Source organism: Nicotiana sylvestris, chromosome 5 (genome assembly GCF_000393655.2).
Source record: "Nicotiana sylvestris chromosome 5, ASM39365v2, whole genome shotgun sequence".
In the NCBI taxonomy this organism is placed as follows: domain Eukaryota; kingdom Viridiplantae; phylum Streptophyta; class Magnoliopsida; order Solanales; family Solanaceae; genus Nicotiana; species Nicotiana sylvestris.
The window spans coordinates 22,372,493-22,389,193 of record NC_091061.1 but is presented as its reverse complement, the minus strand read 5'-3'; the positions used below and the strand labels follow the sequence as shown (position 1 = coordinate 22,389,193).

The 16,701-nt window shown below is 39.5% G+C and overlaps 2 protein-coding genes across 2 annotated transcripts; both read left to right on the top strand.

Annotated features, from left to right (window-relative positions):
• Positions 1–9,798: 9,798 nt before the first annotated feature.
• LOC138868380 (uncharacterized) lies at positions 9,799–12,470 on the top strand. The gene is made up of 2 exons (XM_070145930.1): positions 9,799–9,951; positions 12,006–12,470. Exons 1-2 carry the CDS (start codon positions 9,799–9,801, stop codon positions 12,468–12,470), a joined length of 618 nt encoding a protein of 205 aa, XP_070002031.1.
• A 777-nt stretch (positions 12,471–13,247) lies between these two features.
• Positions 13,248–13,556, top strand: LOC138868379 (uncharacterized). Its single transcript, XM_070145929.1, has one exon. It carries the CDS (start codon positions 13,248–13,250, stop codon positions 13,554–13,556), a length of 309 nt encoding a protein of 102 aa, XP_070002030.1.
• Positions 13,557–16,701: the final 3,145 nt, after the last annotated feature.

Sequence of the window (16,701 nt, the reverse complement as noted above, 5' to 3'; positions counted from 1 at the left end):
TACTTATGCTGGAACTCCATTATAATATGCTGGAGTTCTAGTATACTTATGCTGGAGTATTTTCCGAATTTTGAACAGTATTTTCGTTCAGATTTATCTTTACATGAAAAGTGGCTAAATTTCGAATACTTTTGAAACTGTGATTATTTTTGAATGACCACTTGTAAATCTAGCTATTTTTGAATTTCTCCCTGTATTACTATTATTACAACAACAACGACCTAGTGAAATCTTATAAGTGGGGCATGTATTGCTATTATTATTTTTACATTTTCTTATTTTTCGATTTCTATTATTATTTGTTGTGAAAAATTAGGATTACCAAACGGAATTTTGTTCTTCATCTGCCATGTCACTCTTTGGATTCTGCATTTGTTCTTATCATGTTCTTTGTGACGACCCGAAACCTCGAAATTTTCTTTTTGAGGGAAAAATGGTAATTTGACCGAACCCGTAGGTTCGAGCCGTCATTTACGACTTATCGGGACTGGTCGGATCGATTTCCAAAGGTTCCGGATGAGTTTGTGCGAAACTAGTCACTTAAGTGGTTAAGAAGGGTTCCGACAATCAAAACCGGGCAAACGAGGTCGAAACTGTAATTTGACGACGCATACAGGTTCGTGTCGTCATTTGTGACCCATAGGAACTATGTGGGAATACAAAGTATTTAATTTGTTTTGTTCTTCTTGTTGTTGTTGTAATATCTTAAGATTAGTTTTGATCATATTTATATGACTAGTAATGGATATATCATATGTACTAGTAATTCCACTACTTAGCTAATTTCTTATATGGACAAATATCACAAATTATACGCTCGATTTCATACTACATACAAGTCACCAAGGTATATGATTAATATTTAAGAACATCTCATTTAGATATTTGGGTTATTTGAAGATATGCAAATTGGAGTATATAATTGGAAAAGGGGGATCTTCTGAAAGGGAATATGTTGGATACTTGATCTAAATAAATTTGCAGAAAGTTGGAGAACAATCTGAATTTTCTATGGATGAGGATGCAAATTCAGTAGTATTAAACTGATCTTCCTTCGGTGGGAATAGGACCTTCTTTATTAGAAGCAAACATAAAGAGAAGGCAGCGTGATCTGTATTTGGCATTTTATTTTCCTTTTCCCTTTCCAATTTTCTTGGTTTACTAAATTTTTTGGTTAAAATCTCTTTACTCTTAATTAGAAGTCTCTCAATCAAGTCGTGAGAACAAAATTAGACTTCTTGTAAGGGAATATTTTACCTCGTAATGAGACTTTTCCACGAGAATTCGAATAAGTCTAACTAGTAAGTTCTAAGTTTCGAATACCGGAAAATAAAAGAAGTTAGGAAATATGGGCAGAACAAAACATTGAAAATTTTAGAAAAGTGGACGGGAAGGGAAAAGAATTTCCTTCCAATTTTTACAAGAAGAATTTGAGCATCTAATACAATCTTAGAAAGTCTGGGCAAACCGGAGAATATTGAAGATGACGTCGAATTATCTAGTGGACTCATTCACTCATTCCGAGTCCATGAACGCCCGAGGAATGCATACTAAGGAGTTTCATGATATTTAACAATTGACTAGAAGATGTTTGGAGAGTCACTTGGATGATTCATGCAAAGAATATCATGTTTGGAGTCTTAAGAATTGAAGAATCAAGAACTCAAGCCAAACCTGTGATGCGGTTTCACCAACTGTTGGCTAACAATTCAAGAGGGGCCCGAAGAGTTGAAGAAAATAAGCTTCTGAAATTCGACACTATTCAGCTGTGTATTACGGTTTGGCCTGACGAGTTTTTTTTGGAAAATTAACTTTGAAACTTTTCTCTATTTTACCCATTGGTTATTTATAATAGCTATCCTAAGATTATTTCATTATCCACTTAGCATATTTTGACATAAGAAACTTTTTGAGAGAGATTTGGAACATCTTGGTTCGACTTTGGATTAGTTCTTTTCAAGAATTGGGTTCTTGAAGGTAATCTTCTTCTCCTTTCTTTATATCTAAGGTTCCTAATTTGTCGTTCTTCGGAGGCGATCGGACAATTTTCAATTGTTGCTTGAGAATTCACTTAAGATTCTAGATTTCTTTTACATTTCATTATTCAGATTACCTTTGATTATCTTCATCAAATCTATCATTAGTTTTACTTTAATTATTGTTATTTTTATATTCCGATGTTTAGTTTATCTCCAATCAAATCAGCATCCAATGCAAAATTTTAATACAATATTAGAGTAGTGGCTCAAGGCATTATAGACATTCTTTGAAAATTCTTACAAAATTATGATTAGGGAGAAGTACATCCACCAACACATTCCCGCACATGTAACTATTGTTCGTGAGGTTCACATATGCGGGAGGTATTAGAGAATGTACCTGTTCATGGTCATCGATACAAGGGTTTCTTTTTTGAAAGAGAGAGAGAGAGGAGGAGGCTCAACACGAGAGAGACTAAACTAGAGGGAGACAGATTAGGCTCAACATGCTTATAATATGTGATTAGAGCCATACTAGTGGCTTGATAAATTGGGGGGGGGGGGCAGGGGGGATGGGGAGGGTACACAAAGCAGATGGCTGAGTTGAGAGAGAGAGGAACCCATAGCGATAGCCGATAGGACATACCGAGAGAAGGTAGTTGTGCAATTATGCTTTCCAGGCCAAATGTTTGCTCAGATATTATGTGAAAGAATTTGAGCATCTAACCAAAATTTTAAGACAACAAATGGAGTGACCAGAATATTATAAACCCTTTTAGAAAAACCCTTACACAATCGATGAGGAACAAATGCATTCTTTAACAATATTTTTTTTCTGAAACGACTTTAATTGCTTTTTGTGGTGACTAACTAATTTCTTTTGAAAAATCTTGGGATGACTTTTGCAGTTTACATGACAACTTTATAAAGTCGCTACAATTATTAAAAAGGCATAATTTATAAGTATACTATTTAGGCTAAATACATAATTAAGCAGCACCTACTAATCGCTAATTTTCATCTCGAAACCCGATTTAAGACTGGCCACTCCGACAACATACAAAGTAGCTTTATCGACCATACATATGCAAAAGTATGTGCACAAACTAACTAAAAAGGGACAACTCAGTAATACGCCATAGCTTTTGAATATTTTCTCTTGGAATAATCACAAATAAGAACCCCTCCATGTAACTGCACAACTTCATAACTGTTAATAACTTTCTCTTCAGTTGCAGAAGCTGGTTTTAACTGAACAAGATTAGACTTCTGAGGTTGGTGTTGGTAATAGAAATTTTTATTGGTTGTTTTAAAGCAGCAGAAGGAGGAGAAAAACTAGGGTTTCCTTTACTTCTTCCGTAAATTTGTTCGTCAAGAAGAGCAAAGGCTTCTTGGCCTATTCTGGAAAGGTCTTTTCTTGGTGCCATAAATCTGAGAGTTGGCTGCAAAATCTCTGTGTAAGGAGAGAAGTTGGTTGTGTTTATTGTGAGGACTAATATGGGTAGATCCCCTTTTTTTAGGCATTAGTTAGCCATTAAAAAAAAGCCACCACATTTTTATACAGATTATCTTAAATTAATGTTCCCTATCAACTTTTCTTGATTCATTTCCTTTTTTAATGAAAAGATACTTTCTTACCAAACTGATGGATTATATTGCCTCTTTAGTTTAATCATCCTGTGGTCAGGACATAATTATAATTTATTGGATTCAACTTTTAAGATTTTTGCCATTAAATTCATTGAATTCATTTAATGGTTCAAATTTAATATTTGTCGAGATTTAGTAGATTTTTACATATAAATTTATATTCCGTGTAGAAAGTTATGAATTCAATTGGACTCGTACCCTAAAAGCTATATCCGTCCTTGCTAGCTACGCAATCTTGCTAACTAATATTTGAACTTTAAAAAAATATATTTAATCAAAATTAATATTCATGATCACATCAGAAACCTGAATTAGTTTCTGACTAAACATCCTTCCAATAAATACAACTACGTTGGTTTGTTTCATGTACAAGTTATGCAAAAGATACTACTCCTGGTAACATACAAAGGGTTATGCGATGTACATGTATTTTAATTTCACATTCTATTCTATATTACGTATTAAATTTGTGATGACCCGAAAGGTCATCTATGTTTTAGAACTCAATTTTGCGCTTTTAAGCCTTAAAATTTTCATTTTTTACCCTCCTCGTTTTGTGTCGGCAGTCCAGACGTGTTTCCGGAAAGCTTTTATGTTAAAAGTTGATAAAATAAGAAATTTTGTCTTAAAAGTCAATTTTAGTTGACTCCGGTCAACGTTTTGAGTAAATGGACCTGGACCCGTATTTTGATGGTCCCGGTGGGTCCGTATTAAAATATGAGACCTGGGCATATGCCCGGAATCGAATTCGGAGGTTCCTAGCTCGAGTTATGAATTTTTGTTAAAAATTCAATTGTTTTAAGAATTGATCAATGTTTGGACTTGTTGATACCGGGTCCGTATTTTAGTTCCGGAGCCCGGTACAGGTCCAATATAATAATTATGACATTTTTGTAAAATTTGGTGAGAAACGGAATTGGTTTGACGTGACTCGGACATCCGGTTGAGAAATTAGAAGTTTCAAAGTTTTCTTGAAATTTCATTTGATTTGGTGCTAAATTCAACGTTCTAAGTGTTATTTTGGCTATTTGATCTCCCGAGCAAGTTCGTATGATGTTATAAGACTTGTGTGCATGTTTGGTTTGGAGCCCCGAGGGCTCCGATGAGTTTCGGATAGGCTGCGGGGTGAATTGAACTTAGAAATCATAGCTGGAGTGCTTCAGATCTGCAGACTTTGCATTTGCGAGGCCTGGCTAATGCGAGCGTCGCATTTGCGAAGAAAAAACATATTTGCGAGCAGTGGGGCTGGAAGGGGACCTTTGCAATTGCGAAGTTCAGGATCGCAATTGCGATCATCACAGGCCTTTGCGAACAATTGTTCGCATTTGCGATGACAACAGAGCTGGGGAAGCTTCGCATTTGCGAAGAATTTCTCGCAATTGCAATTGCGAACCCCTGGTCATATTTGCGACATCTGCAGCTGTTAAAACTTAACTTAGACGGGATTTTTCACTCATTTTCAAAACCTAAAACCTTAGAGGCGATTTTTCCTAGACCATTTCTTCCCCAAAATATTGGTAAGTGATTCTAACTCATTTTCCTTCCATCTTTCATTACATTTCACAAATCTTTAACCAAAAATCTAAAGTTTTCATGGTGGAATTGGGAATTTTGGATAGAAATTAGGGATTTAATAAATTGGGGATTTAGACCTCAAATTGAGGTCGAATTCCAAAACCAATTATATATCCGGGTTGGGGGTGAATGACAATTAATTTGCTAGATATTGTTGGTTCGGAGGCTAGTTTGAAAGGCAAAGGCGTGGTTGAGCTTTGAGTGGTCCTTGGAGCAAGGTAAGTGTTGTGTCTAACCTTGACTTGAGGGAAATAGGAACCCTCAGACTAAGTGCTATGTGATTCTCATATGAGCGACATATATGCGAGGTGATGAGTGCTTATACGCCGCCGAATTATCTGTTTCTCCATGATTTACTATTTTTCCTTGATTTTTTACTTTCTTATCTTAACTATTATATGTTTTAAATGCTTTCCATGTTTAACTGCTACCTGTTAGTCAATATCTTCTCCTACTAATGATGCTAGTTTTTTCGTACTTTCACGAATTCATGCTATTTGCTTAACTTGACTTGTTTGCACCTTCTAATTGTAAATTGCTTGATTGGTCTCGTTGTGTAGTGTCACTTGTGTAGATTCTATATTGTGCAAGGTTTCCTTTGGTTCAGTTTGGTATTTATTGATTGTAAAGGCTTTATAATTTGAACTATTGATTTGATTGTGTATAGTGAATGTTCTGTACTGATATGGTAGGATCAGGCTGCACGCCGCAACAGGTGTAATAAGGGTGAATTCATATTGCACAGCGGGATCGGGTTGCACGATGCAGCAGGTGGAATAAGGGTGGATTGATATGGTGAAATAAGGGTGAATTATGATTGTGATATTGACATATAGTGGGATCGGGTTGCATGCCGCAACATATTTATATTATTTAGTGTTGTTGATATTGTTACAGTGAAATAAGGTAGGATTTTGTGATGTCTGGTGGGATTGGGTTGCGCACCGCAACAGTTTATATGTTTTTACTTGATTTGTGTTGGCTTCCATTTTTTATTTGAACTGTTAAGAAATTGGTAATTCTAGTCACTGCTGGTTTATTCTTGAGGCTGTGATTATTATTTCAGTTGGTTGTTTAAATTATGTTTAGCATTCCTATTTCCTGTCATTTTTATATACTGCATGTCACACCTTCTTTTTTACACCCTGAGAGGGTATATAAAGGAGTTTTTTCCAATTTAAGTGACAACCGAAATGGGATTATTTACATCAAATTCAGAGTTTCCACTTGGGATAATTTATGGTGTCCCAAGTCACCAGTTTAAAATCCCGAATCGAGGAAGTTGAGTCTTTGTTATAGTCTGCGAATACAGAAATCCGGGTAAGGAATTGTGTTAACCCGGGAAAAGGTGTTAGGCATTTCCGAGTTCCGTGGTTTTAGCACGGTCGCTTTGATCATACTTGGCTTTAATAAATTATCTAACTACTCATTTTAGAACCTATGTGCATTTGCCTCTTTTAATTAAGGAATTATCTTTAAACGGGTCACGCGCATGTGTACCCATTTATTTGGCGCGTCAAAAATCATGTCACGCGAACGTGTGCACAATTAATAACGCTTTGTTATTATTAAGATCGTTTAATCAAAGTTGCGCGAATTCATAACCCAATTTTATTTTTAAGATCATAATTATGTTACGCGAACGTGTACACAATCACAATTTATATTAAATCGTGCCTAAAGCAAGCCACGAATATTCATGGATTATTTATTCTAAAAACTAGTTTAAGATTATTGTGAGGCCAAATTTATGAACAAGATATTATTGGGGAAAAAAGGCTAGCTAACATGATCTATTACTTGGCTAGATTCCTCATGGTCTGAAACCCACATTATGGTCCATTCTTATTCCTTGCTAAGAACCCAATTAAAAGCATTTATTCAAGAAACAAGACTACATACATCACGATCGAAATAAAATTAATTAAAACAATTTAAATGAAAATTAAAACATGCTACTCAAACAATTTAAAATCACAAATCAGCCAACACGCGCACCGAGCTATCATAACACAATAAAAATGAGAATGAAAATTGAGAAATGGACCTTTTATTGATGAACAAAGCTGAAAATTGCAAATCAATCGGGCTATGTCAATAGCAAACTCGAACAACCACTTCAAAATATATGTTGGACGTTGGACCGGAAAAAACTCGACAGAGGATATGATGCTTGTTCCCCAAGAGATTGACGCGCAAGTGAATGCTCAATGTTTCAAAAAGGAAATGTTCCTGGAAATCAGCATCCATATAACGTGATGGTAACGAGTAGCCACCATTATTGTCCAACGCCAAATATTCTTGGTTGTACACCACTAGCAGACAAATGAGATTCAAGAAAAAGGAAGTCAGATTTTCGCCCCTAACAATCAGGAAAAATGAAGTCAGATTAGGGTGGGGTAGCTGAAATCGGAAAATGAGAGGGAAGCCCGCCGTTCTTAGCTTAGAGTCTAGGTCTATCCATTGAAAACTTAGGGTAGAGTTTCTATAATTGGGTATTTTATATGGAAGTGGGAAGGGATGATGGACATTGGATTAGAAGGAAATAGATGGCTAGGATTATGGGTTAGGAAGAATGGGCTAAGGGTAATTGGGTTGGACCATGTCTTTTTAGGTTTGAACTTAGGCTAAAAAGACTAAATAATATAATGTATCTATAAAAATGTAAAAATCAGTCTAAATTAAAATAAACTAATATAAAACTAAATACTGCGTGTGAACCTAATTTTTTTGCATTTTCAAATGTTATAATACTATAAATATACTAATTGACTTTAACCTAAAGATGAAAATATTTATTTTATTTTTTTGTAATTTCTATTTTTTGTTATAAAATAAAGTAAAAGAGTCAAAACTATTTAAAATAACGATATTAAACCTAAACTAAATATTTTACGCTAAAAATGTGTAAAATCTTGGGGAGGGTCAAAAACCACATGTCTACACTGCGTACAGGTTATAATATAGGTGACCCGCCTTAGTCTCGTCACTACTTCGTCGAGGTTAGGCTTAGCACTTACCAGTACAAGTGTCGGTTGTATTGATACTACACTTTGCACAATGTGCAGATTTTGGAGTCAATCCCAATGGCGGTTATTAGCGTGCCCGTATTGGATATTGGCGGAGACTTGAGGTACGGTTGTTCAAAGCCCGCAGCTCCTAGAGTCCCCATCCTCTTTCTTTTTAGTTGTATAACTTCATTCAGACAACTTTGTACTTATTTCAGACCTTTATATGTATTACTTTAGAAACTCGTGCACTCGTAACACCAGGTTCAGGTATTTGTAATTGGTATTGACTAGTTTAGCTTCCACAAGTTTTTCTTAGAATATTTCAATTGTGTCAATTCTTTATTATATTATCATTTAAACTGTTAAAAGAAGTAAATGGTTATAACGTTGGCTTGCCTAGTAAGTGAAATGTTAGGCGACATCACGGTTCCGATGATGGGAATTCCGGGTGGTGACAAGTTTCTATAGAGCACTAGGTTACATAGGTCTCACGAGTGACGAGTCACGAGCAAACTTAGTATAGTCTGGAGGATCGGTACAGAGACATCTGAACTTATCTTCCAGAGGCTATGAAGTTAGGAACAGTTTCACTTCTATTCTTCTCTGTAGTGCGATTTTATTCAATCATTGCTGATTGAACCCTTCTATTCTGTTCTCTCACATGTGGCGAGAATGTGCACTGCATCATCAGCTGAGCAGCTACCAGAGCCCCCAGTGGCAGCTCCTACGAGAGGCAAAGGTAGAGGCCGAGGCCGAGGCCGTGGGAGGGCTCAGCCTAGAGCTCGAGCAGCAGCACCAGCAGCGGAGTCTCAGTTAGAGTTTGACAAGGAGGTCAAGCCCAAGTAGTTCCTGCCGGACCAGCTCAGGTCCCGGAGGAGTTCATTGCCACCCTAGTGTTTCAGGACGCCTTGGTCCATTTAGTGGGCCTTATGGAGAGTGTGGCACAGGCCGGCACATTTCTTAGGCACCAACCGTCTCTCAATCCAAGGGAGGAGCACAGACTCTCGCTACTCACACTCTAGAGCAGTTGGCTCCCCAGTTTCAGACTGCAGCAACCTAGCCAGTTGGGGTAGTTCAGCCGGGTGTTGTGGCACAGGCCGGTGATGGATCAGCTATGTCTACTATAGATCAGCTATGTCTACTAGGCTTTATGAAGATTGGATAGGTTTACCAAGATTTTCCCAGTTCACTTCAGCGGTGCATCTTCAGAGGATCCCCAGGACTATCTGGACAGCTGCCATGAGGTGCTACAGAATATGGGGATCGTGGAGACCAATGGGGTCGACTTTGCTGCATTTCATTTGTCGGGTTCCGCCAAGAAATGGACCAGACCAGCTGGGTCACCTGTTCTTACTTGGGACCAGTTTTCTCAGTTATTTCTTGAGAAGTTCCTTCCTATCACTCAGAGAGAGGACTATCAGAGGCAGTTCGAGCGTCTTTAGCAGGGCTCCATGTCTTTCACTCAGTGCGAGACTCAATTTGTGGATCTGGCCTGTCATGCTACTGTTCTGCTTCCTACACACACACACACACATACACAGAGGAGCTTTATTTGGGTACTTTCTCAGCCTATCAGATTGCAGATGGCTAAGGAGACTGGGAGTGAGATTTCCTTACAGATAGCTGCTAATGTTGCTAGGCGAGTCGAGATGGTTCTAGATCAGGGGAGTGGTCAGGGATCTGACAAGAGACCTTGCCATTCTGCTGGATTCATGGTGCCTCATCTAGAGGCAGAGGTACTTTTGGTAGAGGCCATCCTCCCAGGCCATATCAGTCAGTACTTCAGGCATCCCACCGTGCTTCAGGGGGACATGGTCCTTATGTGCCTTATTTTTGGAAACCAACCTACAGTGCACCGCAGCTCCTATCAGTGCACCTCTTATTTAGAGTTATTAGCGTGTTAATCCAGCCTATTCGGGTCTGTCTCAGTTTCAGCAGCCATAACACCAGGATGGATGTTTTGAGTGTAGTAGTTTTGGGCACATCAGGAGGACATGTCCGAGATTATTGGGCAGTACACCTCAACAGAGTTCTCGTGCCATGATTCTGGAACCAATCATCGCACGCTTAGCCAGTTAGAGGTAGGGGCCAGGGAGCCAGAGGTAGGGGTTAGACAGTTAGAGGTGGAGGTCAAGTTGTTAGAGGTGGAGGCCAGCTAGACAGGGCTCGTCCTCGAGATGTAGTTCAGAGTGGTGGGGCCCAGCCCCGATGCTGTGCCTTCCTAGCCAAGCCTGAGGTTGAGTCATCTGATGCAGTTATCACAGGTACGATCTCAGTTTGCAGTAGAGATGCCTCAGTTTTTTTTGATTTGGGTTCTACTTATTCCTATGTGTCATCCTATTTTGTTTCATATTTGGTGGTGCCTCGTGATTCTTTGAGTGACCCTTTGTATGTTTCGACCCCTATGGTAGATACTATCATTTTAAATCGCGTTTATCGTTCGTGTGTGGTTACCATTAGGAGTCTTGAGACTCGTGTAGATCTCCTACTTCTCGATATGGTCAATTTTGATGTTATTTTGGGTATTGGTTGGTTGTCACCTTATCATGCTTATTGTATTGTCACGCCAAAACGGTGACCTTAGCCCTGCCGGGGTTTCCTCGATTAGAGTGGAAAGGGACTCCTGTCCATTCTATCAACAGAGTTATTTCTTATGTGAAGGCTCAGCATATGGTCGAGAATGACTGTCTAGCTTATTTGACTTATGTCCGCGATTTTAGTGCGGAGGTTCCTTCCATGGATTCAGTACCAGTTGTTTGTAAGTTTCCAGAGGTGTTTCCTGCAGATCTGTCGGGGATGCCACCCGATAGAGATATTGACTTCTGTATTAATTTGGCTCCGGACACTCAGCCCATTTTTATTTTGCCATATCGTGTGGCCCCACCAGAGTTGAAAGAATTGAAGGAGAAATTGCAAGATTTGCTGGATAAGGGCTTTATTAGACCTAGTGTCTCACCTGGGGTGCGCCCGTATTTTTTGTAAAGAAGAAGGATGGATTGATAAGGATGTGCATAGATTATCGGCGGTTGAACAAAGTCACCATCAAGAACAAGTATCCATTACCAAGGATTGACGACTTATTTGATCAACTTCAGGGTCCCAAGTGTTTTCAAAGATTGATTTGAGGTCTGTCTATCATCAGTTGAGGATTAGGGCATCTGATGTCCCTAAGACATCTTTTCGGACCTTGTATGGGCATTATGAGTTTCTAGTAATATCATTTGGGATAACAAATGCCCCGACAACATTTATGGATTTGATAAACTGGGTGTTCAAGCCGTATTTGGATTCCTTTGTGATTGTGTTTATTAATGATATTTAGATCTACTTCCGTAGTTGAGAGGAGCATGAGCAGCATCTTTAGATTGTTCTTCAGACTCTGAGAGGCAGCCAATTATATGCTAAGTTTTCAAAATGCGAGTTTTGGTTGAGCTCAGTCGCTTTCTTGGGTCATGTTGTATCGGCAGAGGGCATGTAGGTGGATCCTAAGAAGATTGAGACAGTTCAAAACTATCCTAGATCCACATAAGCTACGGAGATCCGGAGTTTTTTTCGATTGGCGGGCTATTACCGTTGATTTGTAGAGGGGTTTTCATCTATAGCATCCCCGTTGACTAGATTAACCCAGAAGGGTTCCCCGTTTAGATGGTCAGACGAGTGTGAGGTGAGCTTTCAGAAGCACAAGACTGCTTTGACTATGGCACCAGTGTTGGTGTTGCCCACATGTTCGGGATCTTACATGGTATATTGCGATGCATCTCGTATTAGACTTGGTGCGGTATTGATGTAGTGTGGCAAGGTGATTGCATATGCATCGCGGCAGTTGAAGGTTCATGAGAAGAATTACCCTGTTCAGAACTTAGATTTGGCAGCCATTGTTCATGTGCTAAAAGTTTGGAGGCACTATCTTTATGGCATGTCGTGTGAGATGTTCACGGATCATCAGAGTTTGCAGTATTTGTTCAAGCAAAAGGAGCTCAACTTGAGGCAGAGAAGTTGGTTGAAACTATTAAAACACTATGATATCATCATCTTGTATCATCCCGGGAAGGCCAATATTGTGCCCGATGCTTTGAGTAGGAAATCAGTGAGTATGGGTAGCCTTGCAATCATTCGAGTCGATGAAAGACTACTTGCATTAGATGTTCAGGCCTTGGCCAATCAGTTCGTGAGGTTGGATGTTTCTACCGCTAGTCGTGTTATAGCTTGTACGGTCACTCAGTCTTCATTGTTTGAGCGTATCAGGGAGCAGTAGTATGATGACCCTCATTTGCTTGTCCTTAGGGACACGATGCGGCACGGTGATGCCAGCAGGTTACGGTTGGAGATGATGGAGTATTGAGGATACAGGGTCGTGTTTGTGTGCCTAATATGGATGGACTTCGTGAGTTGATTCTAGATGAGGCCCATAGTTCTCGGTATTCTATTCATCTGGGTGCCGCCAAGATGTATCAGGACTTGCGGCAGCATTATTGGTTGAGGAGAATGAAGAAAGACATAGTGGCATATGTGGCTCGGTGTCTAAATTATCAACAAGTAAAATACGAGCATTAGAGACCTGGTGGTTTGCTTCAGAAGATAGAGATTGCTGAGTGGAAGTGGGAGCGTATCACTATGGATTTTGTTGTTGGACTCCTACGGACTCAGAGGAAATTCGATGCAGTTTAGGTCATTGTGGATAGACTGACCAAGTCAGCGCATTCATTCATGTAGCAATTGCCTATTCTTCAGAGCGGTTAGCAGAGATTTATGTCCGCAAAATCGTTCGTCTTCACGGTGTGCACGTGTCTATCATTTCTGATCGAGGTACATAGTTCACCTCACATTTATGGAGGGCTGTACAACATGAGTTGGGCCAGCAGGTTGAGTTGAGCACAACATTTCATCCTTAGACGAACGGACAGTTCGAGCGCACTATTCAAATATTCGAGGATATATTTGCGCTTGTGTTATAGAATTCGGAGGCTCTAGTGATCAGTTCTTGCCACTTGCGGAGTTCGCCTACAACAACAGCTATCGGTCAAGCATCTAAATGGCTCCATATGAGGCATTATATGGTAGACGATGTCAATCGCTAGTCAGATCATCTGAACCAAGGGAGGCTCGGTTATTAGGTACAGATTTGGTACAGGATGCCTTGGATAAGGTCCGGATCATTCAGGATAGACTTCGCACAGCTCAGTCCAGGCAGAAGAGTTATGTCGATCGTAAGGTTTGTGATACTGCTTTCATGGTCGGAGATAGAGTGTTGCTTCGTGTGTCACCCATGAAGGGTGTAATGAGGTTTGGAAAGAAGGGCAAGTTGAGCCCTAGGTACATCAGACCTTTTGAGATTCTTTAGAGAGTGGGTGAGGTGGCTTACAGGTTCATATTGCCACCTAGTTTATCTGTAGTTCATCCGGTATTCCACGTGTCCATGCTTCGGAAGTATCACGGCGATTCGTCCCGTATGTTAGATTTCAGTTCTGTCCAGTTGGACAAGGATTTGACCTATGAGGAGGAGTCGGTGACTATTCTAGCCTGGCAGGTTCGCCAGTTGAGATCAAAGAGTTATCCTTCAGTTCGAGTGCAGTGGAGAGGTCAGCCCGACGAGGCAGCTACTTGGGAGTCCGAGTTAGGAATGCATAGTAGATAACCACACCTTTTCCCCAGCTCAGGTACTTTTCCATGTCCATTCGAGGACAAACGGTTGTTTTAGAGGTGGAGAATGTGATGACCTGAAAGGTCATCTTATGTTTTAGAACTCAATTCTACGCTTTTAAGCCTTAAAATTTTCATTTTTTACCCTCCTCATTTTTTGTCGGCAGTCCGGGCGTGTTTCCGAAAAGCTTTTATGTTAAAAGTTGATAAAATAAGAAATTTTACCTTAAAAGTCAATTTTAGTTGACTTCGGTCAATATTTTGAGTAAACGGATCTAGACCCATGTTTTGACGGTCCTTGTGGGTCCGTATTGAAATATGGGACTCGGGCGTATGTCCGGAATTAAATTCGGAGGTCTCTAGCTCGAGTTATGATTTTTTGTTGAAAATTAAAAGTCTGAAAATTCAATGGTTTAAAGATTTGATCAATGTTTGGCTTTGTTGATACCGAGTCCGTATTTTGGTTCCGGAGCTCGGTACATGTCCAATATAATATTTATGACTTGTCTTTGAAATTTGGTGAGAAATGGAATTGGTTTGACGTGATTCGGACGTCCGGTTGAGAAATTAGAAGTTTCATAGTTTTCTTGAAAATTTCATTTCATTTGGTGCTAAATTCGTAGTTCTAAGCGTTATTTTGGTGATTTGATCGCGCGAGCAAGTTCGTATGATATTGTAAGACTTGTGTGCATGTTTGGTTTGGAGCCCCGAGGGCTCGGGTGAGTTTCAGATAGGTTGCAGGATGAATTAAACTTAGAAATTATAGCTGGTATGCTTCAGGTCTGCAAACTTTGCATTTGCGAGGTCTGGCTCACAAATGTGAGCCTCGCATTTGCGATTAGTGGGGCTAAAAGGGGACCTTCACAATTGCGAAGTTCAGGATCGCAATTGCGAACATCACAGGCCGCATTTGAGAACAATTGTTCGCATTTGCGAAGATAGTGGGGCTGGGGAAGCTTCGCATTTGCGAAGAATTTCTCGCATTTGCGAAGAATTTCTCGCAGTTGCGAGGTTCGCAATTGCGATCCGTGGTCGCATTTGCGACACCTCTTGCAGTTGCGGGGTTCGCAATTGCGATCTGTGGTTGCATTTGCGACACCTACAGTTGTGTAAAACTTAAATTAGACGGGATTTTTTACTCATTTTTAAAATTTTCAAAACCTTAAACCTTAGAGGCGATTTTTCCAAGACCATTTCTTCCCCAAAATATTGGTAAGTGATTCTAACTCATTTTCCTTCCATCTTTTATTACATTTCTCAAATCTTTAACCTAAAATCTAAAGTTTTCATGGTGGAATTGGAGATTTTTGGGTAGAAATTATGGATATGATAAATTGGGATTTTAGACCTCAAATTGAGGTCGAATTCCAAAACCAATTATATATCAGGGCTCGGAGGTGAATGGGTAATCGGGTTTTGATCCGAATTTCGAATTTGGACCAAGCGAGCCCGGGTGTTGAGTTTTGTTGGGTTTTTCAATAATGACTTAAATTGAATCTTTTGCAATCGTGGGTGATTCCTAAGCTTATTGTCAAGACTCGAAATCCAACTAGTCGTGCGGGCACCTAACCCATCCCGCTAGGTAAGCCAACTCATCAATTCCAATAAAAATATAACATACTGAGGAAAAATAAATGATCTCTTATACACCTCCCAAGGACTAACAGTACAAATCATGAGCTTCTATGAATAGAATTTACAAAACTGATATGAAGCAAATACATCTTCTATTTGAAAAGTACATAAACAGAGTTAATGATTCTGAGGCTACCATGAACAAGAGGCAGCTACAACAGGGACGTCGGATCATCTTCCAAGTCAGCTCTCATCGAACACGGCAGCATCGGCATCCGAAATCTGCACGCAATGTGCAAGAAGTGTAGTATGACAACCGACCACATGTACTCAATAAGTATAAAACCTAAACTCAGGTTGAAAGCAGTGACGAGCTTGTACCAAGGTTAGGGTCCATACCCACATCCAGTAATACTTCACAACAATATTCATAAGCAACACAAAGAATAAATTAATAATAAAATGCTCAGCTCGTTCACAGTTCAGGAAAAATAAACATTTTCTTTTCAAGTATAACAGTAAAACTCAATTTTTTTCACTAAAATCACCAAAATATGAGTAAGTCTGAAAACTGTGATTTTTCCATAAAACTTTCTTTCAAAATAGGAGATTTCATTTTTCAAATGGCATGAGGAAAGTACATCTCTATGCCTACATGTCAAGATACAGGTAAAATCATGAATGTCACCAAAACCAGGCAACAGAAAGAAATGCAACTCTATGCATATATCTCAAGTACACATGCCAAATGCAATGCCTCTCAGTAATGAACTCATGTATTCACACTCTCAGAGTACTCAATCTCACTGCCTCGCATTATCTTTTACCATGCTCAACACTCAGCACTCTCAATCACTCAGCACTGTACTATACTCGTTGTAGCGTGCAACCCGATCCATATATATATAGCCCGAAGGCTCGTTGCGGCGTGCAACACGATCCATTTATTTATAGTCGACTGCGCTCACTAAGGGTGTGCAGACTCCAGAGGGGCTCCTACAGCCCAAACGCTAAAATCTGCATGGACAACTCACATGCTATAGTATCAATATCAGTATCTACACGGACAACTAACGTGCTATAGTATAAATATCAGTATCTGCATGGACAACTCACGTGCTATAGTATCAATATCAGTATCTTCACGGACAACTCATGTGTTATAGTATCAATATCAGTATCTGCACGGACAACTCACGTGTTATAGTATCAATATCTCACAATCTAGCCCTCGACCTCACTTAGTCATCAATCTCTCCAGTCTCGCTCAC

Coding starts and splice junctions, on each gene's coding strand:
- LOC138868379 (XM_070145929.1), top strand. CDS start 13,248: ATGGCTCCATATGAGGCATTATATGGTAGACGATGTCAATCGCTAGTC.
- LOC138868380 (XM_070145930.1), top strand. CDS start 9,799: ATGGCTAAGGAGACTGGGAGTGAGATTTCCTTACAGATAGCTGCTAAT. Junction 9,952..12,005: donor TGCCTCATCTAGAGGCAGAG/GTACTTTTGGTA, acceptor GTATTGATGTAG/TGTGGCAAGGTGATTGCATA.